General features: G+C 37.4%; 1 protein-coding gene across 2 annotated transcripts in view; it reads left to right on the top strand.

Moving 5' to 3' along the window:
- The first annotated feature begins 731 nt into the window (after positions 1-731).
- The window catches only part of LOC149149595 (ABC transporter A family member 2-like), a 36013-nt gene continuing 14206 nt past the window's right edge, over positions 732-22538 (top strand). The window contains exon 1 of one of the 2 annotated variants that reach the window (XM_089440378.1): positions 732-1205. In XM_089440378.1, coding sequence (XP_089296504.1) covers positions 834-1205 — 372 coding nt within the window. In that variant the 5' untranslated portion in view covers positions 732-833. The remainder of the gene's footprint in view (positions 1206-22538) is intronic. The other variant, XM_089440379.1, reaches the window with a different exon arrangement.

Genomic DNA, 22538 nt, shown 5'->3' on the forward strand with positions numbered 1-22538 from the left:
CTTCTAGATTTATTTTTTTGGCTGTCTGATATTCTCAAGATAATTTATATTAGCTACTATGTTCTGCACTTCATGGAATGTTTATGGAGAAATGTGCAATACTACAGCTATATTTAATAAATCTGTAGTACTGTTTTACAGAAATTGTGTGTAAAGTTGTGTAAAGAGCAGTTGGTTTTGTTATTTAGATTGAAAACAAAAGAGCACCAAAACATGAAGAAAATTTGATAGCCAGAAACCTAACAATTGACAAACATAAGTGTCATCAGTTAAAAATGTTTAAAAGTGTGAAAAATATATATGCAACGTTCAAGGATAGTTGTACATATGATAGAAGAAGTAATCATAATTGACAATCAATTGGTGAGGGTCCCAAAAAGATTAAATTGGCAATGATAGGGAAACAATCAGGAATCAGAAATATCGGGCAATTTCAGCCAGTATTGGTGCACCTGTAGTGTTAAACGAAATAGCCGGGATTATTTCCAAATAGTCATTTTGCTGATTGCATTGGTATTTAATTCAATTAATCAGAGATTATATCACCTATGGTAGATATTGACTGTTGATAACAAGGATATTATTTTCCAAGTGAACGAAACCATGATTACCACACAAAATTTGAACATTATTGTAATCATCTTCCATGTTGATATTACTTAAGTAGGTAAATGTTTTAATGTTTCTTTTTGAAGTAATTTCAGGAAGTAAATATGCATGGTCTAGTTTTTAATGCCACGGTATTCCTACTTGCAGGTAAATTAGCTTCAGTTGGTTGGCACATTTTACTCAGTATCATTGATCCTCCCTACACTCTTATCTCAAGCTTGCATATGGTGCTTTCCTCTGTTGACGATATTACGGGGCAGAATGGATTTCTTCCCTCATCATCAACAATTCTCTACTTTTTCAGATGGAATAGATTTATAATGCCAAGTGTCCTGGGTGCTGTGATATCCATTTTACTCCTCTTTCTCTGTCTTTGGAAATTGGAATCTTATATGCTTAATCCAGAATCAAGAGATGCACAATCACATGGTCTTGGAGAGGAACCTGAATTACCCACAGAGGAACAACAGACTGAAGATATTGAAATTGAGAAGGAAAAGGTTCAATCATGCCTTGCGTCCTGGGAAACTCGTCACTCAGTGCATGATGCAGAAGAGCTTGGAGTGGACCCAATTCTCTGTCGTGGCATTAGTAAGGTAATCCTTTTCTTTGGTATATAAATCAGAAAGGATAGAAATTACTAATTAGTCACGTCTTGATGATATACCATCATATTGCAACTTTAAGAAAGCCCTAATGTTTGACCATTTCTATTAAGATAGTTTGTAGCAAATATTTCTTACAGCTTCTTATGGTACATCACTTTGACTTTTGTTTGTGGTATTCTGTTATGGGTTACACTCGCATAAGTTAAATTGAGTAGATTCACATTCTCACTTAAAAGCTGGTTAAAAGTCATAACAGGTTTAGTTTTAAAGCATGTAAACAATAGCATATGCAATAACCGCTACATCAAACTAAAATCCGTATATGAGTTGTATTCTTTGAAGAAAGAATGGCCAGACTTCCATGAATATAGCATAGTTCCCAATCAACTGTATTGGATTAGTCATTTTGATGAGAACTTGTAGTCTATATCACACGGTTCAATTTTGACAATGATCAAGTTTGATTCGAATTCAATTTTTTTGATAAGGTTTGGATGAGGTTTGCCATTAAATATATATATATATTAAAAAATAAAATATCACATAAATTAATAAACTATGTATACTTGTGTATTTATCTATTTCTATAACTTAAACTAATGCAGCAATATAAAGTAAATTGTTGATAAATGCCGATAGTCATCAATCCATAATATGCATCAAAGCACTTACTTCATAATACATTTCATGTTATTAAAATTTAAAAAAAATCATAAAACTAACTAAATTATAACTTTATTTTAAATTATTATTCTTATTATTAACTATAAAAAGAATTAACATATAAGTTATATACATTTGAAAAAACATTGAACAAAATTCTTATCCATGGAGATTTACCCCCACTTTACTATGAAGATTCTTAATTCGTAAATAGTCTTTGTTACTAGATCGTGGGTGGGTTGTTGAGAAACTAAGCTTAGGGTAGATTAGGCTTGATTCCTCTTAACTTGAGAATTACTTGTGAATGTTTTAATGTCTTCTTAGTACTTCTTAAGTGTTCTTCATCAAGCAATTATACAATTGTTCAGTGTTTGAAGAAAAGCAAAGAGACAAGAGACAACAAAATTAGGCTCCAAGCTAGAGCAAAACCCCACAAGGGGAAAACTCAACAATCCTTCTCTTAAAGATTCAGATCAAAATGAGATATCCAAGACCAAGACCAGGACCAAAACTTATTGCAAATGTAACTAGCGCCAGTCCTCATAATTGTTAGTGTACTCATTTCAATATGTGTCTTATGTAACAAACAAAAGAAGAAAATAAAAGTTATTATTTTAAAACATGGGTTTCATGCTCTTTATTGATGGTCTTCAAGTAAAAGCATGTTTTTTATGCTTCTAGGGTTTGTTAGGTCATAAGATTTATTGTCATGAGTCAAGAGAGTCAACATCATGATTATAAGACCCTTTCAGGCAAGATGTAACTTGTAAAAGAATTTATTTTGAGTCTAGAAGGTCCTGGAAACCTCCAAAGTACAAGTCGGCCCTGGCAACTTCAAGTTGGCCTAAAGGAGGGAATTCGACCCCTTGGAAAGGCTATAAATACAGGCAGATTCAACCTCATTTGGCACTCACTCACTCACAAGTTCGATCTCTCAAGAAGAAGTTCGATCTGAAGCTGGGAGAAGCAAGAAAAGAAGAGCGAAGGTCTAGAAGGCAAGGAGAATCAAGAAGAAGAAGAAAATTTTGTTTTTGGGCTCTATCTCTCACACGTGCGAAAACTAGGGTTTCTGCAGCTTCAAGGTCGAAATTGTAGGTTTGAATTGTAGGAGATTGAGTTGTAGTATCAAGTTGCTAGAAGAGAAAATACTCTGTTTTGACCTCATTGACCTTGGAAGGATCTATCTTGCTCAAAGGAGGATCTCTTGAAGAGCTGAATTAGGGTTTCTGCAGCAGCTACAAGGCTGAAGTTGCAAGTTGAATTTGCAAGGTCGAAGTTGAAGCTAGAAGTTGGTTGAAGCAAGATTGAGCCTTGTTGATCTGATCTATCTGGAAGGACTTCTTGAAGGGTTGACTTGGTACTTGGAGGAGGACTTGGTCTAGGGTTTGGGTCTTGATTGTCTCATTCCATGGCAGTAAAATTCCACTTTGGACAGCTCTCTTGATGGAGATAATGATTGCATTGAATTCCTCTTTTTGAGAGGCCAAAATCAACCTAAAGATCACTCAAATCGGATAAGGGAAAGTGAACTTATGAAGAAAAGCCCACTTGTGAATATTTGATAAGGTCAGCCCTAAAGCAAAGTGGACCACCTTGAAAGGCTATATATTAAAGTTCCCTATACCTCATTTGGACACAATGATGAGACACTCTTCTATCTTGGTTTTGGCTCGCACAGATCTGAGGCTCGTCTGTGAAGGATCAGGTTCATTCTGAGGTGAAATTGCAGGGTCTGAGGCTCACATCTCTGATTTAGGGTTTTGGGCCCTAGTCGCAGGCACAAAACAGGAGGATCTCGACCACAGTGGCTCCCATAAAGGCGCATGCGTGCTACTGGAGCCTTCTAGTCGCACAAACATCTCACTATGCATGCGACCGGGAGATTAGGGTTTCTACAGTTCAGTTCTGACCCCAGTCACTCGCTTGCTAGTCTTAAGTGTGCGACTAGGAAGCCATAGTCGCTCACACACAGCTCCTCCTCCGTGCGACCAGGATCTAAAAGATGAAATCTCAGTCTTCCGAAGATTTCACTCAGTGACCATAGGGTTCGACAGTTGACTACAGACAGTGACAGTTCATTACAGTCTTCAGAATCAAAGTTTTGAGCATATACATTGTTGGGTTCATTTCATGGATGTTGTAGTTGTTTTGTTGGTTAGTTACATAGATGAAGACTATGTCACACAGTTCAGGTTCGAATTCGAATTCGGCAATGATTAAGTTTGATTCGAATTCGAATTTTCCGATGAGGTTCGACATTAAGTTCGACTATACATATTTTTCAACATATATATATATATATATATATATATATATATATGGCATAAAATAATAAAAAATCAAAATCAATCAATAAAGCTATATGAGTAGTAGTGAGCACCCACAAGCCACAAATCACAACTATTATTAACTTCACACACCAGGTGACAGGGACAAGCAACATCTAGAAATTGGATTCAGGAAATTGCAGAGAATGCAACATGCAGTGGCAACACTGAGCACAGTAGAGCGAGTACACTCAGGTTGATGTTGGCTTGTGAAAGTCTGTTGATAGCCATGGTAAATAAAGTCAAACCAGTGGCCACCGCGGGAAACTAACTGTTGGGAAGCAAAACAAGAGAAAAACATGTGTTGTCCATGGTTTTTCTCATAAACCTTAAAACAACTGACAAAATCAGCTTGAACTCTATCCTTGAACACTAAAAAAATTTTAAAAAATTTATAAAATTTGGCTTGAGGTTCGTCTTAAGGTTCGCCTTCAGGTTCGAATTCGTTGAGGTTCGAATTTGTTGATGTTCATATTTGAGGCTCGACTATCAGGGTCGCCACCCTGAACGAATTTGGATTTTTTTTGGGTTCAGCAAATTTCGAACCTTAAGGTTCAAATTCGGCGAACCCTGTGACATAGGATGAAGATATGGATCATTGTACTCTCTTTTGTTGTATTATTTGATGACAATCTAAGAAAAAGAATTTGCAAGGGTTTTCCCCAAAACCTTCCCCTTGCTCCTTGGCCCATCCTCTCTTGTGACATATTTCCACAAGGGATATTTCTCAATGTTACCTTTAGGAGGAAGTCTTCCCTCAACATTACTTGCAGCAGACTCTGATGATATTGGGGGAGGAGGGGCATCTCCAATGGGGACATTCTTCCCCTTCCTTTTCCCCCTACCTGCTGCCCTTGATTGAGCCATGAATACTGTAAAAAAAATAAACAAAACATGCACAAATTTGTAAAAGAAATGCATATACAAACTGTTGTAATACAAATGCAAAAAAATAGAGATGAAATGCACTTACCTGGTGCTTGAATCTCCTTGAAAGTGCTCCAAACCCTTGGCTCCTTGCTCCAAACTTCTAACAGCAAACCCACAACTCACTATTTGCAAAAGGAATGAGAGAAAATGGTAAAGAAAAATAGGAATGCGCCCTTTTTAATGGCCCGCGGGTTCCTTTTCGCCGGATTCGAATCCGATTTTCGGGACACAATCCGGATTCGATCGTATCCCGTTAGGACACGTTGTGTCCCGAAAATCGGATTCGAATTAGGTCGAATCGAATCCGATTCGTAGGATTCGGACACTTGGGCAAAAATCAACGAATCCGGTTTCATAGGATATAACTAAAGAACACAAGAAGAATAACTAAGTTCACAAGCAAATATTAAGGTTAAGAAAAATAAGATATAAATATGTTGCCACTTTACATTTCCCAACATGGTTTGAGAGCTAAAGTGAACAAGGAAGGCAGTTGGAAGGACACTAGAAGGATTTGCCTTTCAAGGGGAAGGAAAAAGGAAACTCTCAAGGAGTGTCTCTTAAAGGAATGTAGTTAAAGACTTATTGGTGGAAGATCTATTGATCTAGGAAGACCAAGGACTACATCAATCTCACAAGAAGGGTGTTGATCTCGCAAAAGGAAGGCTATTTAGAAGGCATCAATCTTGGAAGTTGTTGGTGGAAGATTCTTAGGGAACACCTTTCAAGGAAGTTTCTTCAAAGATCTTGAAGGCATCAAGAAGATTGAAGACATCATCAAGGATTATCTTGGTCTCAAGTAAGTATCATATTATTACATCACGTCTGAATCTTCAAGTCATACAGGGTCTTTTTGCAAGGAGAGAAATAAGCTCGTTGGGGCATCAAACTATCTAGCATGGATGAAAATAATTGACTTGATACTCATGGAACAAGAAGTGATGGAATATGTTATTGGGGAAATCACTGAACCAAGCAAAGACAAGACACAAGAACTAGCAAAGTTCAAGAAAGGGGATGTAAGAGCTCAAAGGATCATATTTGAATCAAGGATTCTCTTGTTCCATTTGGTGCAAACTGGAAGACTTCGAAGGCTATGTATGACAAGCTAGTGAATTTGTACTCTGTAAGTACAATAGGACAAAATATGTCTTTGCGGAATAAGTTACATAGAATGAAGAAATCAAAGGATGAGGATGTGGCATCCTTTCTCATGAGAGTCTCTCAACTAAGAGACAATCTACAAGGACGTAGGGAATCAAATTCTGATTCGGAATTGACCATCCATGTACTAAATGCATTACCACCAAATGGAGTAGCTTTGCAACAAGCATCTACTCCAAGAAAGATTCAACTCCCTTTGATGAGTTGTGGGCCCAATGCATATTGGAAGAATAAAGGATTAAGGTCAAGGATGATATTGGATCAGATGAAGCCTTTCTAGCCTGAGTCAAGAAGCAGAACAGTGTTACTTGGGAGCGGGAGCGACATTTTCAGAAGCTCCTGGTTTGGGAGCAAATCTCGGAGCGTTTTTTATATAATATATATATTTTTTATATTTTGATACATATATGTCAACAAAAACATGTAAAATAATGAATTAGATATAAAAAACATAAAAAAACATAGATTGCACCATATAACAACAATCATCTAGAAGTTATAATCTTCATCAACCACGTCCACAAGTTAGTAACATAGTAACATACAACATATTGAGTCTCATGATTCATCAATCTTAAAGTTTCAAGCTTTCAAAATTCAATATATAACATTTATCATCATTGATCATCAAAGTTGTACTTGTAAGCTAAGTGTAACCATTACAACAAATAATATCTAACATGAAATGAAAATGTTATAAAATGAAACAACATTCAACTTTCATGAAGCATCATATTCATAATTCATTACTAATGAGTTATAATTGCCAACTTCAAACTTGTCATATATTGTTTAAAAAAATATCATAATAAATATGAAAGAGTCAATAATTATAAAAGCTACTAGAAACTAGAAAAGAGAAGTAAATGTATTATCTATTTCTTATGCTTGGGCCTCTTGCCACCATGAGAAATGTCTAATTTTTTAGTCTTGTTGGAAAATCAGGATCTTTGTCATTAATATCACCCTCCAAGCATTAATATCCAAAGGTATCTTTGTCATTACCTCTATATTTGTATAGGGATCTTTGTCATTAATATCACCCTCTAAGCATTAACATAAGATAGAAAAAGCATAGCATGTTAAGTCAAGTTTTTGTTTGAGTGATGCGTACATTTTTAGGAGGGTCATGATAGAGGAGTTCGACAACCATTGTCACTAACATCAAGGTACATAGAGGGATTGGTGCTCTTGATTAAATACGAGTTTCATACCCTAATACATGACAAAATTCAATGGAAACATTACAATCCCCCAATCCGGAAATCCTAAAACACTGATAAGTCTGCTGGATTTTGAATGAAATCTAAAATTCTACTTTTTCCATATGAAATCCAATGAGGCCGGAACCACTCTCAAACATCCTGAGTCATTTCATGGTAATGTTAAAAATTTAAGTAAAAGGATAAAAATGAAGATTAAGGAGAATGTCACTTTTACTTTAAGAATTTAACATTACCATTAATAGCATATCAATACTAGGGCCTAGACTTGATCATTGCTGCCCCACTCAAAAATTGTTTGTTTCTTTCAAAAAAATTGCATTTCGAACATCGCTAAAAAAAAAATTGCAAAACAGGCAAAATGCTCCCGAAAACGGAGGGAGCTAAAATTTTTTTAGGGAGCGCGCTCCAAAAGGAAGCGATTTCGGGAGCTCGCTCTCGACCCGCTCCCGAGTCGCTCCCGCCCGGAGCGTGGATTGGGAGCGGGATCGAGGGGAGGGGGGCAACCCTTCCTTCCAGCAACTTCGATCTAGATCTTCGACCTTGCAGCAGCAACACTTCGACCCAACAAATCTAGAATTTCGACCTTTCCAACAGCAGAACTTCGACCCAACACATTCAGAATTTCGACCTTCCCAACAACAAAACTTCGATCCAGCAAATAGCCTAGTAAATATTGTATAAAAGAGAGAGAGAGATAGCCCAGAAACTTCGACTTGCAATTATTCCTTCTTCTCCTTGAACTTCGCACTTTTTCTGCACTTCCTTGATGTGTATCAAACTTGTTGAGTTGATGTCCAAATAGATCAAACTACTCTTGTATATATAGCCTCTTCTGTGGGTCGAATTGTCCTCTTGTAGGCTGACTTCATCAGGCAAGGGCCGACTTGGTGTGGAGGTGACAAATTACATTTTTGACTCAATAATAATTCTTTTTACATGATTCAAAAGCCCAAGAAGGGTCTCATTAAATGGACAATGACTCTAATGACTTAGCATAAAACTTGAAGTCCCCCGTGGGGACTTTGACCTATAAAATGATGACCCAAGCATGAAACCCATGCTTTAATAAGTCATAATAATAATAACAAAAATTTCTTTGACTCAAATATAGATATGAAGACCGAACCTAGTTACATTCTTCAATATCTAGGAGGGTCGTTGGAAAGCCAAATGATGTCAAAAATGTGCCTCATTATCATCAAATAAATGGAATATGTGTGAGCAATGAGTGGTGCCAAGGATCCCATGGCATGGCTATCTACTCTCTGCTATAGTGGAGGCCCATGGCTCTCAATGCACACCCTACAAATGCCAATTGTTAAAATTTAGCAACTCAGGGATGAATTTCTCCTAGAAGAAATCATATCTTTCAGTTTTGTCTGGCCCACCTATAATAAAATTTCATTTCTGACTATTCTAATATGACTTTCCAAAAATAGTAAGTCACATCTCAATTTGGAAGTGACTTTCCAAAAATAGAAAGTCATGTCTAAATGGTCAAGGATGATCTTGACATATCGAATCCACTTTAAAATCAAATCAATCATGATTATACAAGTCAAGAATTAGTATTTTATCCTTACTAGTATTATTCTTATTATGATACTATTACTTATAAAATAGTCTAAAGTCATTACCTTTAATGGATTAATAAAAAAAATGAATTCTCAACAGTCTCATGGAATAAGCCATTTAAATTGAGAATCTCTTACTTGGTAAATCAAACCTCTCTCTTGGAATAAAATAGTAACTCTACACTTAAGATAATGTAACTCTCCCTCACTAATTCGATGTATGGCAAAAGTGTAACTCCTCATTAAATGCACTTGTAACTCCCAAACTCAATTCAATTTGTAACTCACTAAATATTCTCTCATGTGTAAGTGTAACTCGCTCTCTCTCTCCCTATTCTATATTGTAACTCCTCAAGACAAGTGTACCTCTCTCTCTATTCTTGGGATGAGTTACGCTTCTCCTCAAGTAACTCCTCCCTCATGGAATTCAATTCTCCTATTGTTGGCTCCAGGCATGAATTCATTTTTGTAACTCCTCTCCTTTCTCATCTATTTTAAGCAAGAGCAAGTGAGAGTTGAGAGTAGTATGTTCATTGTGAAGAAGGAGAGAAAATGTTGAGTATGTGCAAGAGAAGTGTGAGAGCAAGAGAAAGGGAAGAGCTGGAACAAGTGTGAAGGAAAAGATTTGGTCAAGGGAAAGAGGATATCTTCAAGCAAAGAGCAAGAGCACTTCAGCTGCAAGTTGATCAGACATTGGTGACTTTATTCATTCTCATTCTCTCTCTCTGTACTTTGCTGAACAATTGAAGAAATCTAATAGAAGAAGAATCATTTGGGTTTTCCCCCTTGAGGGGTTTTTCCCTGGTCATTGGACCTAAATCTCAGTGTCTCATATTTGTGCTTGGTTGTCTTCATATGATCCTTATGTTTATGTTCTATCTACAATTGTTGATCTGAAAAGTTTTAAAGAAGAAATCTACATTCTAAGTGATTGTAGCGGCAAAGAACATTTAGTTTTCTGCAAAGTACTTTCAAGTCCCAACAAAGTACATTTAGTTTTCTGCATAGATATTTCAAGTTTCAGCAAAGATTTTTTGGATTTTTGCATAGAAATTTCATATTTTTAACACCAATATGACCCTCTGGAGGGCTTGGACTCCGTATAAGGAGACCAAACCCCAAGATGAAGACCTACCTGCAATTTTGTATAAGATCCAATGCTCCTCGCCTTCTAGTACAATAATTCATTAGCGCGATTGAGCAAATGAACTTACAAATCATGGATCCAAGTGGGCACTTCATAGTGGCATGCCCTTCCATAATGGACTTTAGAATGTACAAGTGTCTCCAAGTTCAAGAAGGAAGTTAATCAAGGACCCTATTAAGTGGTTTCAACCTCTAAGGGAGTGACAGGTCCATGGTACATCTGTCATATAGCTGGTGTCATGTGATATAATGATGGAACGAAGTGGGGCATCAAGGGAATGCTGCAAACCACATGCCATGGTACAAGGGTAGCTATGATGAGACAGGCCCACATTTGGGTGTATAGATCTAGGAGGGAGCAATCGTGGTACGAGTTACCTCGACCCTGGTTTTTCCACCCTTCTTCATATGTCATTTGTCGTTTATTGATTTTTTCCTCTATAATTGCTCAGGGCTCTAGGGAATGAGAGCATGTGCAAGATATAGGAGTGATTACTCCCTTTGGGTTGGGCAGTTCATCGCCCACCAGGGGTTGAGACAATCATGGGTTCTTTAATGATGCAAGGGGCCAATATGAGGTAGAGCTCATGTTGGGGGCCAATATGATTATAGGGGTAGAGCTTATGTTGGCTTTTTCCCACGTGCTAAATTTGTATGTCCTGGTCATCTTTTGCATTTTATGGTACATTTCCTGTTGAGAGTGGCCAAATTATTCTTTTTACTTTCCTTTTAGTTGCATCAACCTCTGGGATATCATTCCAAGCCCGACCCAAAGTGTGGACAAGGGGAGGGGGAGACTAACTCCTTGCGGACCCAATGGACAAATGTGGACCAGGATGGGAAATAGGTGGAAAGGGGCTATAATGAGTGGAGGGGAGTGATGTATGTGGTGTCGAGAAGCGGGACCACACAGCCAAAATCAAGTTCTCCCATGTAGTGCCACTCTCAAAGCTAATAGCCAATAAAGGAGATCCCACAGGACTAGGATACAAGATTAACGACCAAGTTGGACAAGGGGATCGGAGTACAAACCAAGTCCATTCTTTCCTTTGAATCCCCCCACTAATCCATGCCCAAAAGTGTCCATGATAAGCAAGTAAAAATACCTTCAAACATACGATCATGACAGATGAGCAAGGGTGCATAATGGCTGGCTCAGGTGACAAAGATAGTGGCACATCGAGCTATCTAAGGGCCACAAGGGGCTGCTGGTAGTCAACTGAAGACATTCTAGGAGAAAAAATTCTCCAATGGGTGTCACCCAGAGGTGGTGGGTAACATTTGGCTCCAACTAGGACATGATCTCTCAATAGAGTGCGCAAACATACTCGAATAGGGAGGTCATGAGAACACCAACAATCTCTTGGGACAGTAGACTTATTACCCGCACATCAAAGACCAAGCACATGGGGCAGCATGTTTTTGCGGTGTCTTATCATCGCCCATGCTTATGTTAGGCCATAAAAGTCAATAGGAAAAAAAAATTGAAGTCTAAATGCAATTCCACCTTAAGTGCAACTGCTTTAGCGTGATAAAAGGAATATGATGTTAGTTTTAATGCGAAAATTAGCATTCAATGCATCCTACCCTAACATACATATCACATCAAACCATTTTTAAGTGTAATCATAAAGCCAATGTAACCAACATATCACTAGATCAATTTAGACATGCCTTCCTATATGATTAATCATGCAATAGACCCACAAGCCAACAAATAAGAAATTACATGGAGGATGATATGGGTGGAAAGCGGGAAAATATGATATCCACATGAAGCTGAAAGGAGTCCTAGATGAGGGAAAAGAAATCAATTTAGAAGCACAGATCCTTTCTTCTAAGCATAGGATGGAAGAATGAATGATCAAACTCAAAAATTCCCTATCCCAATCATTGTTATGCTTTGTGGATGCCACAAGGTCATGATGGGAAGGGAAAGGGGATTGAGGAGATGGAGGGGCACAACAAACAAGTTGCTTGATGTAATGGTCACATGAAAAAGGGGTAACAGTTGTGTGTTGATAATCTTGAGGGTATGACTGGGAAGAAGGGATATATCTAATGAGTAGCTTTTCCTCAAGACCTTTCTTAGAATAGGGAGGAGGCTCATGGTCATTTGAGATCATATGAAAAGGGATGAGGGAATGACTTAGGGGTAGCTCAAAATGATGAGCGAGAAAGAAAGGAGGCGGGGGAGGTGAAGTATCATATTTAACATGCTCCCTTTCCTTGAGATTATATTCTAAAGGCTCATCAGTATTGAGGGAAGAGTCCACAAGTGACTTGAATATACTCTCAGAATCACAAGGATGGTAGGGAGAAACAAGGGCCCTATCGATATCATCATCATTAGTATCAAAAATAGGGTCTTTCCTAAAAGGAGAGTCAATTGCTTCTAACTTCCCTCTTTCATGCAAGGGAAAATAATGATCCTCCTCCCCAAGGTTATCGATGGATATGTCATCATAAGTAATGCCCGAGACAAAGGGAAGACCAATCACAAATTTGTCCTCCTTATCACTGTTAAATAGGAACACTATCAAAATGAGGACCAACAATTTCCATTTCCCCTCAAAAAGAGGATCATCAGAAATAATATCTTTGGGAAAAGTAAGGTTAGCCTCAACTTCACTTTCCATATACTCATCCTCCCCATCACACGTGTTCTCAAAATCATCTTTATCACCTTTTTCATCATGTGGACCTAGGGAGGACCCATCTTCCTGCTCATCATCTAGATTCCCAAGGTCTTCTCCAACCTCTTCATCTTGACTAGTGAGACCTTCCCTTTGGAGGGCTACTTCTAGGCTTTGACAAGCAACTTCATTAGATTGGAATTTTGGCCCCTTATACTTCAAGAATTTGTTGATCAACTCAATGAAAGATGAAATGCTTTTAGGCTCACATGAATCAAGCCAACCTCGATGTTCATATCCCATAGATATAATAAATAACTCGATGAAGTTATCTAGGTGAATCACATTCACATCGGAAGCATGCCTAATGAATTTTGCTATGTGATCAACTGTTGAACTTGGATTGCCATCAAATTGTGGCACATTTTGCATAAGTCTTCTATCCAAGCCATTTGGGTATCCAGGGATCCATGTGATATCTAAAGTAGGGAACCACTCATGAAGCTTTTTGATAAACATTGATTCTTAAATATATATGCTATGGGAGTCGCCAAGGTGAACTCAAAGATTACCTTGAGAGATGCTTGCTTCACCCTACAAGCATTGACATTAGGGTTTAATGAAGAATAATCGGAGGTGTTCTAGTCTCAAAACTTTGTGGAGAGGCTAAAACACATGAGTTCTCCATAACCCCAAAATCATTTATGGAAATTCCACATGGAGTGCCTCAATTAGATTATTAACCTATTTTTTAATGTTTCCTAAGTCTAAACTTAGGAAATATGGTTAATTAATCAATATTAATTGAGATAAGATATGAATCATCTAGAAGCTCACACGGATTGACGGGGAATTAATCTAGGCCCTTGATTAAGTTTTAATCTTGGTCGTTGGAGGTCCAACGGAGGATTATAAGAAGAATTCGATGGGTAGATGGAGAACACACTTGTGAGAACCACAAAGAGTTCGATTTTCCAGAGAGCAAGCAATGTTGTAAGAGTTCGAACTTCAGTAAGGAAGCAGAGACAAAGAGGGGCAGGGATAGTGATCTAGAGGAAGTTTTCTAGATCTGGAGAGGCAGCAACAAGACGCTGAGTTATTCCTAGTGAGGCAGCGAAAAGGACTGTGCAGTTAGCTTCAGAGGGAAATTTAGTTTAGTTGGGAGGGAAATTGATTCAACTTCTAGAGGCCTGGATTTTGGAAAGTCTTCCAGAAGGTCGGAGAATAATTTTCCTCAACAGAGACATGCAAAACAACTTGATCAGAGGTAGTTCAGGGTTAGACGTCCAAGAGTTCGCGCAGAGGGTCCAAGAGGATGGTTTCTAAAGTGAAGTTGTTCTAGGGTTTCATGTGGAGGAAGGGAAATTCCCATTGATAATTTTGGCCAGATTTCTTGTTGTTTAGATTGCAATTGGGCATCCATAGATTGTACTCAGAATTTGACTGTCGCATAATAATAAAAACCCTCAGCTATTGCACTGGTTTTCCCAAGTTGGGTTTTTCCGGGGACATTTGTCCAAAAATAATTGTGTTAATTTTATGTGTGCGTACTATTTTCTCAGTTTCCAACACTATTTTTCTACAATTTTATTTGTGAAGGTTGCAGTGTGAATTATATGGTATTTGTCTTAGCAAATAAATTGTTAAATTAATTAACAATTAGAAAAATTATTTCTAGCTGCTGCAATAGGATTTCAGTGGTGAAATTTTCACATGTTCCGCTACAGTATTGATGTTATTGTTCTTTCTATATAATTGTTGTTTTTGTTATGACATTATGATGTATGGGGTGAATACAATTTGTGAAAATAAGTGAATGGAATTACCTAAAGAAAAGAACAATTTAGCCCTAAGTGAAACTAACATGGAATCAGAGTTGGGTTGGAGGAAAAGTCATTAAGATCACCCTCATGAAGACAACCTGATGGATTTCTGAATCAAGCAAAGGAAAGACATGAAGATGTTGGAGACCTAAAAGAATGCTAGGGTTTGAAGGAAACCCTAGGCAAACTTGTTCTAGTAAAAGAAGTTAGGGTTTGGTGGATGATATGAGTTTAGGGGTTGGAAGAAACCCCTGAAGTGTGGTTGAAAGGACTTGGATATGCTAAAGGCTTGAGCTTTACAAGTCTTGAAACCTTTACAAGGATGATCAGTAACTGTGACAGATTCATTGTAACCCTGGATTCACTCCAGGAGATAGTATGTTGTGCTAATCATTGGACTTGGTTGTTAAAATTGACTATTGGTTGTTGAGGCATCTCCTCTTTTGATGATAACCGTGATATATGGTTGATGACCTGTGGTACCTCATGATGAAGAAGGAAAGGACCTGGGATAGAGATTCTATTAGTGTATTTATTTTGAAAGCAACATTGACATATGGATGATGGACAACCGTGACTCTTGGAAGCTTGATTAAGAGGGAGTTGATCACTTCCTTCAATCCTTGTTAAAGATAAGTACCTTCTAGACTTATGTAGTTTCTTTATGACACTGCTCTTGTTTAGATTTATTGTTTTGATTGTTGCTTATCCTTCTTGCATGAATATTTGAGTATTTCTAACTTCCTGATGAAGATGTGATTAGCATATCCTTCTTGAGGATCATTTGGATGCTAAATGGTACCAGAAAAGAAAAGTAGTACAGGAAGAAAGTTGGTACAGGAAAGAGGAAGCTAGAGTAGGAAAAGGAACTTGATGCAAGGGAGCAAGTGAAAAGTATTATAGTCATATGTGAGAAGTTTCTAAGGTGTCCGAATATTACGAGGTATGTATTTAGCTGCAAAATTGGGATGGCAAGTAAAGCCCCAAGGTATGACAAGAATATTACCTTCAGAAAAGTCTTGATGCATATAGTACTCTTGAGTAATGCATGCTAGTCATATACATATGTAAGTTTGATTCCCAATACATGTGATACTCTAATGTACATTATAGTTTAAATCTCATTGATATTTGGATTCCTGATTTTGTCTAAAGATAAAGCATAGCCAAAAACATTTACTTTGAGATATGGTAACTTGATACTGTTATCAATGCCTGTAATGAGTATGGTAACCCTGATGGCAATAGTGTAGTTCTAAGATTGATACTCAAGATCAACTGACTATCTCTTTGATTGATCTTTATAAGGCATAGTTGTTATGATGGCTTAATAACATAGTAAATTTCATAATGTGACAAAATGGATGCTCTGACTTGATCGTGTTAGAATTTGATGATTGTATAATGATTTGATAATGTATGACATTAACCCTTAATGAATGGTTGATGACTAATACATTGAATAAGTAGATCATGACTTGTCATGATAGTGATATATATATGAGAACTTGATATCATTTGAATCTATGATTTGATATATGACAATCTTGTATGAACTAATATGACTATGACCTAAAGAAAACTATGATCTTGATGCATTGATGATGACTAGAGAATCTTTCCATTCAGAGGGAGAGACCTGTGATGAGATCCGGACACCTATTATTATTTGCATAATGATTGTAAACTTGGGACTACCTTAGACACTTTGAGGTGAATAGAAGATCCATGATTGTAGATTGAAGCAAGCCTTCTAGACCTAAAATTGATGAACATCTAATGTTGTTGAAGGTATGTCTTTGTTTATTAATTTTTATATGCTAATAGTTCATTGATGACAGGACTGGTTTACCCAAGCAGCTTCAACATCCACATCTCGTGTAGAAGTGTAGTAGAGGACTTCCTTGTTAGAGGAACTTTATTGTCAGAAACATGACATGTTGGATTGCATTGATGCATTATTGTCGCTAGATTTGGTGGATCCGGTATTGAGCAATGGATCCTTGTATTGCATGCACCCCGAGCTAGATAAAGTCCGGACATACATAGCTAGGTCAGATACATCCTCATTGATTGAGAGAATGTTGTTGTATGAGACAAGCCTAGGCTTGTGGTTTTTGCCTCCTTGCGTGAGAGGGAGAAAGGATGAATATGATATTCTTTTCTTTATGATATGTATTTTCTCTAACATAAATTATTTGCTTTAACATAATATTTGATTTGATGTTCTGTATGAACAAAAAACAGAGGACTATTTCTCTAAAGTACTGCATAAGGCAGTGCAGTTGAACTCTTCAGTGAGTTGTTTGAGTCGATGCCAGATATGAGCAATTTGATATGTTGCAGAGAGAAGCAGTGATGCTCCATCATCTTTAGAGAGCAGTTTGGATTGATGGATGTGACCCTCCCGGGTAAGGGTCCCGGTTGATCGAGAACATTGAGCATAGCTCTTCCCCCTTGTTTGAGCTCCCAAGGAGGGAATGGAGCATTGAGGGCTCCTGGGGTTGAGGGATCTCTAGACAATAGGATGGTTGTGATCCTTACCCTTTGCAGTAAGTAGTATCTCGCCTATTGTCACCATAGGGTGTGCGTGATCCTTGTCATTATGACAAGTCAGGTATCTCCCCTTATCATAATTAGACAAAGTATACCCCAGTATGCATCCTACCCACAAGCGGGGCTTGTTGGGATTGCCTCCCCATCTGGCCAATGGGTTGAGATGACTTGAGATGGTGTGATCCTTGCATAGCAAGTGGTATCTCGCTCAAGTATAGAGGATGCAGGTGTTCGACCACTTGACACTTGAGGGTCAACGTGAGAAGATCGACATACATTGGGATGGTCGTGATCACTACCCTATATGGAAAGTTTGGTCTCTCATGTTGACTAGACAACAGGATGGATGTGATCCTTGCTAGCAGATGGATCTCACTCATTGTCACTGGATGATAGGATGGATGTGATCATTACCTTTTATGGGAAGTTTGGTCTCACTTGTTGATCTAACAACAAGATGGATGTGATCCTTGTCTAGTAAATGGATCTCGCCTATGGTCATTGAATAGAGGGTAGTAGCTTGAGCTCCCCTATGATGTTAAATTATTCTTCCTCTTTAGACTCGAGATTGTTCAACAGCTAGAGATGGGCAAAAATCAGCCGAGACAAGATATGACTTGATGACGATGATGATTTTACTTCAGATGACCGAATTGATTATTGAATATAGGGTGGAAATTGGATGCTCCCTATGATGATGATTGAGTTGATCTAGGTGTTGAAGAATGTAACTAGTGATGGTCGTCATAATTGTACTTGAGTCATGATGTAATATATTTATCAAAAGAAAGAAAAATATATTTTATTATTAATAAAATTGACTTATTAAAGCATGGGTTTCATGCTTGGGTCAATCGTATTTAGTTCAAAGCCTCCATTGTAGGCTTCTAGGGTTTATGTCAAATGTCCTTACCTATATCATATTGTAAGAAACCCTTCTTGGGAATTATCTGTCAAGAAAGAAATTTATTTTATATTAAAATAAGTCTTCTAGGTCTCTCCACCAAGTCGGCCTCAAACAGGGTAATTTGACCTCACAAGAAGCCTATATATTGGAGCAACTCGACCTCATTTGCAGTGGATGTCAAGCAAGTTCGATTTGCAGTGAATTGTAGCTGGAAAAGTGTGAAATTCCAAGGAAGAGGAGGACAAGTCTAAGGGCAAAGAAAAAGGTCTCTTTCAAGGTCAAGAATTCGATTTTTCTCTCTCATCTCACACATGCGAAGTTCTGGAGTTTTGCTGGAAGGCCGAAATTCTGTAGTTGCTGGGGAAGCCGAAATTCTGGAGTAGTTGGGCTGAAAATTCTGCTGCTAGATCGAAATTATGAATTGTAGCTGCACTTTGAAAGGTTGACATCTGGAAGGCTAAGAAAAGGATATTTACAAGGAAGGGATAACTTGGTGGAGGTAGAAGGTCTGTAGGTCTAGAGTCTTGGTCTATCTCATCTTGAATTTGAATCTACTAAAAGAAGAGTTCATTGACTGGGTTTTCCCCTATATAAGGGTTTTATCCTTGGTTGTTCGCCTACATCTGGTGTCCCTGATCTTCATGTTTTGTTTTTAATAATTGCTTTGATGAAACAAAGATAAAAGAAGAACATAAGAAAGTTAATAAGAACTTAAGAATATCACAAGTAATTATCAACATAAGAAAATATTTCTACCTTTCTAGTTTTCTAACATGGTATCAGAGCTAAGGTGAAGAAGAAGGAAAAAGGAAGGTCGAAGATCTATTAAGGAAAAGGAGATCAAAGGAATGTCATTAAGATTAAAAGGATCATATAAAGAGACAAGCCTACTATCTACAAGAACTACGACAAACTCAATGAAGGGAGAAAACAAACTAGAAGGTGCCTCCAACTACAGGGCCTGGAAAAAGAGAATAGACCTCATTCTTGAAAAGAACACAGTTTGGATCTCGTTCAAGGAAAAATAAGCCTACATATGAATCAAGTGAAGCAGAGAAATCAAAGTTTAGAGAAATTAAAATCTTGGCTTTAAACCCCATAGTGGATGGAGTTAAGGACAACCTAATTCCATACATATCCAACATAAATTCCGGTCAAGAAATGTATGAGGCTCTCTCCAAGTTATTAACAATCAAGAACATTGGTCAGATAGCAAGCCTCAGGAATGAACTAAGAACTGTTAAAATCACAAATGATGATATTGTTTAGTCATATTTTATAAGGATATCTAGAATCAGAGATGAACCCCAAGAAATAGATGAAGTTGTCCTTGAAAAGGAGCTCATAATTACTGCCCTTCTAGGACTACCAAAATCTTGGAGTGCCTTTGCATCAGGACTTAATAGTTGGAAGGATACTCCAACATTTGAACAAATGTGGAATGCATGTAGTCAAGAAGTAGCCAGAATATTGTTAGTAGACAACAAGAAGGAGGATGAAGAAGAAAACACGTCGAATGCCTATTCTGCTCATCGCAAGAAGAATGGAACCTTCAAGAAGTTCAAAGGACCAAAGAAGAAAATGGGCCTATCCAAGGTCGAATGTTACAATTGCCACAAGATGGGACACTACAAAATTCGTTGTCCAGTGAGTCCAAGAAATAAGAAGAAAGAAAGAGAATATGCAAATGTTGTTGATGAAGGTCCACCAAAGTAGAACAAGACTAAAGAATCTGAGCTCAAAGATCCATTTGCCAAGGACTCTTAGGGAATACTATTCCTCACATATCCTTCTATCTTAAAAGTTTCCCTGTAGCTTTTGTTTTTTATAGGTCTAACATGTCTTGTTAGAACGTCTTTCTTTTGATGTCCTACAAGGTTGGTTAAGAAACAAATCAAGGTATGGCATAACTATAAGTTTTGTTATAAAGTTCTCTTCATATAAAAGGTATGTTCATTCTTCTTTTAAAATTTGCTTTACATTACTAACATTGTTATGTCTAGGGTTTTGAATCGTAAGAGATTCTTGTTAGGGTGATTAATAATTAGATTGAATCTACCCTCATTATATTATTATTCTTGTGGAACCCTAAAAGGGTTCAGTATAAAACCCTAACCTAAGGGTATGTCTATATTTATGAAAACCTAGTTTACTTAGGGTTGTTGATGAAGTCTAGAAATATGATTCTCTTGATGTTTAGAATTTTGATATTGTTATGATGGAAACCCTAGCCCTTTAGGGTTTGTTTTCAATGTCTAAGTTATGAACTTTAGGGTTTGGTAAAGTAGGGTTTATAAGCTAAACCTTTGAATAGTCATAGTAAGATTCTAGGGATGAAAGCCTAGGTACATATTCATCTGTCTAATCAAAACCCTAGTGTCAGTCTTCATAATTGTACTTGATTCATGATGTAATATGTTTATCAAAGGAAAGAAAAATAAATTTTATTATTAATAAAATTGACTTATTAAAGCATTTGTTTCATGCCTGTGTCAATTGTTTTTAGATCAAAGCCTCCATTGTAGGCTTCTAGGGCTTATGTCAAGTGTCCTTATCCATGCAATATTGTAAGAAACCCTTCTTGGGAATTATTTGTCAAGAAAAAAAAAATTATATTAAAATAAGTCTTCTAGGTCTCCTCCACCAAGTCGGCCTCAAGGAAGGACAAATCGGCCTCAAATAGGGTAATTCGACCTCACAAGAAGCCTATATATTGGAGCAAGTCAGCCTCATTTGCAGTGGATGTCAAGCAAGTTCGATTTGCAGTGAATTACAGTTGGAAAAGTGTGAAATTCCAAGGAAGAAGAGGACAAGTCTAAGGGCAAAGAAGAAGGTCTCTTTCAAGGTCAAGAATTCAATTTTTCTCTCTCATATCACACGTACGAAGTTCTGGAGTTTCGCTGGAAGGACGAAATTCTACAGTTGCTGGGGAAGCCGAAATTTTGGAGTAGTTGGGCTGAAAATTCTGTTGTTGGATCGAAATTTTGAATTGTAGTTGTGCTCTTTGAAAGGCTGACATTTGGAAGGCTAAGAAAAGAATATTTACAAGGAAGGGATGAATTGGTGGAGGAGGAAGCTCTGTAGGTCTAGAGTCTTAGTCTATCTCATCTTGGTTTTGAATCTACTGAAGGAAGAGTTCGTTGACTGGGTTATCCCCTATATAGGGGTTTTAGCCTTGGTTGTTCACCCACATCTGGTGTCACTGATCTTCATGTTTTGTTTTTAATAATTGCTTGATGAAACGAGGATAAAAGAAAAAAATAAGAAAGTTAATAAGAACTTGAGAATATCACAAGTAATTATCAACATAAGAAAATCTTTCTTCCTTTCTGATTTTCTAACACTAGGGTGGTAGCCAAAGCTCCCCTATGATGATTCTTCTTCTATTAGATCAAGATTGTTCAACTGATGATCAAAGGAAATTGAGATGAGATGGATGTTTTGTGGATGTAGCTGAAATAGAAGTCCTATGATTTGAACCGGAGATGAGTAGGGTTTGGAGGGTTGATCTCCACTACGATTGGTTATGGATTACTCTTCTTTTATGAGACGATATGAGATGGACCTTGTTACAATTGTTTGCCTTTACACTTTATTATGATTGAGAGATGTTCTCTCGAAATACATCATGATCAAGCTATGATGAGATATCCTCGATGAGGCTTATGATGCTGATGGAAATTCCTTCCTATCTCAGAGGGAGTGTTGAATTTTGGGCAACTATGGGACAAATTTCGCATAGAACCCATAAGTCCCAAATAGCAATCCCTATTGCCCCAATGGAAAACATTATTAAAATGAGAACAATATTAATTGGGCATGAAAATATCAAAAAGGGATTATATATATTTATATTTGAGTTAAATTTGAAATCTTCCCTCCAAATTATCTATGTCAACTAATTTAAAAGGCACCCATTCGATTGGAAAACCTCTATATATATTCTCAATTGGTGGATATCCAAAAAGGCACCTTTCTATGGTTCATGTTGAGAAATCTAGGGCATTAGCATTAGGCGATTTCTCTCAATTACTGATTGTTTGTGAATGCTTTTTACTTGTCTAGATTGGGATCTTCTTCATGTTAGATTATTAGTATTCTTCTTCATCAAACAATAACCAATGCATGAACATAAATAGACAAGAGACACAACATGTAGGCTATGAGCTAGGGCCAAAACTTCTCACTCTTTGAGAGGAAAACCTGCACAAATTCTTCTTATAGAGATTCCAATTGACGAATACCAAGACCGAGACCCTTGACCTATTAATTGCTTCCAAGATCAAGACACTAGCTCTCTTGATTGTCTTCTCCTTCCTCCTTTCGGTTCCTCTTACGTATTGAGATCATATCCTTTCTGAGAATAATA

Source organism: Pinus tabuliformis, chromosome 9, assembly GCF_031772625.1.
Source record: "Pinus tabuliformis cultivar Carrire ecotype Pingquan chromosome 9, CPIR1, whole genome shotgun sequence".
NCBI classification, from domain to species: domain Eukaryota; kingdom Viridiplantae; phylum Streptophyta; class Pinopsida; order Pinales; family Pinaceae; genus Pinus; species Pinus tabuliformis.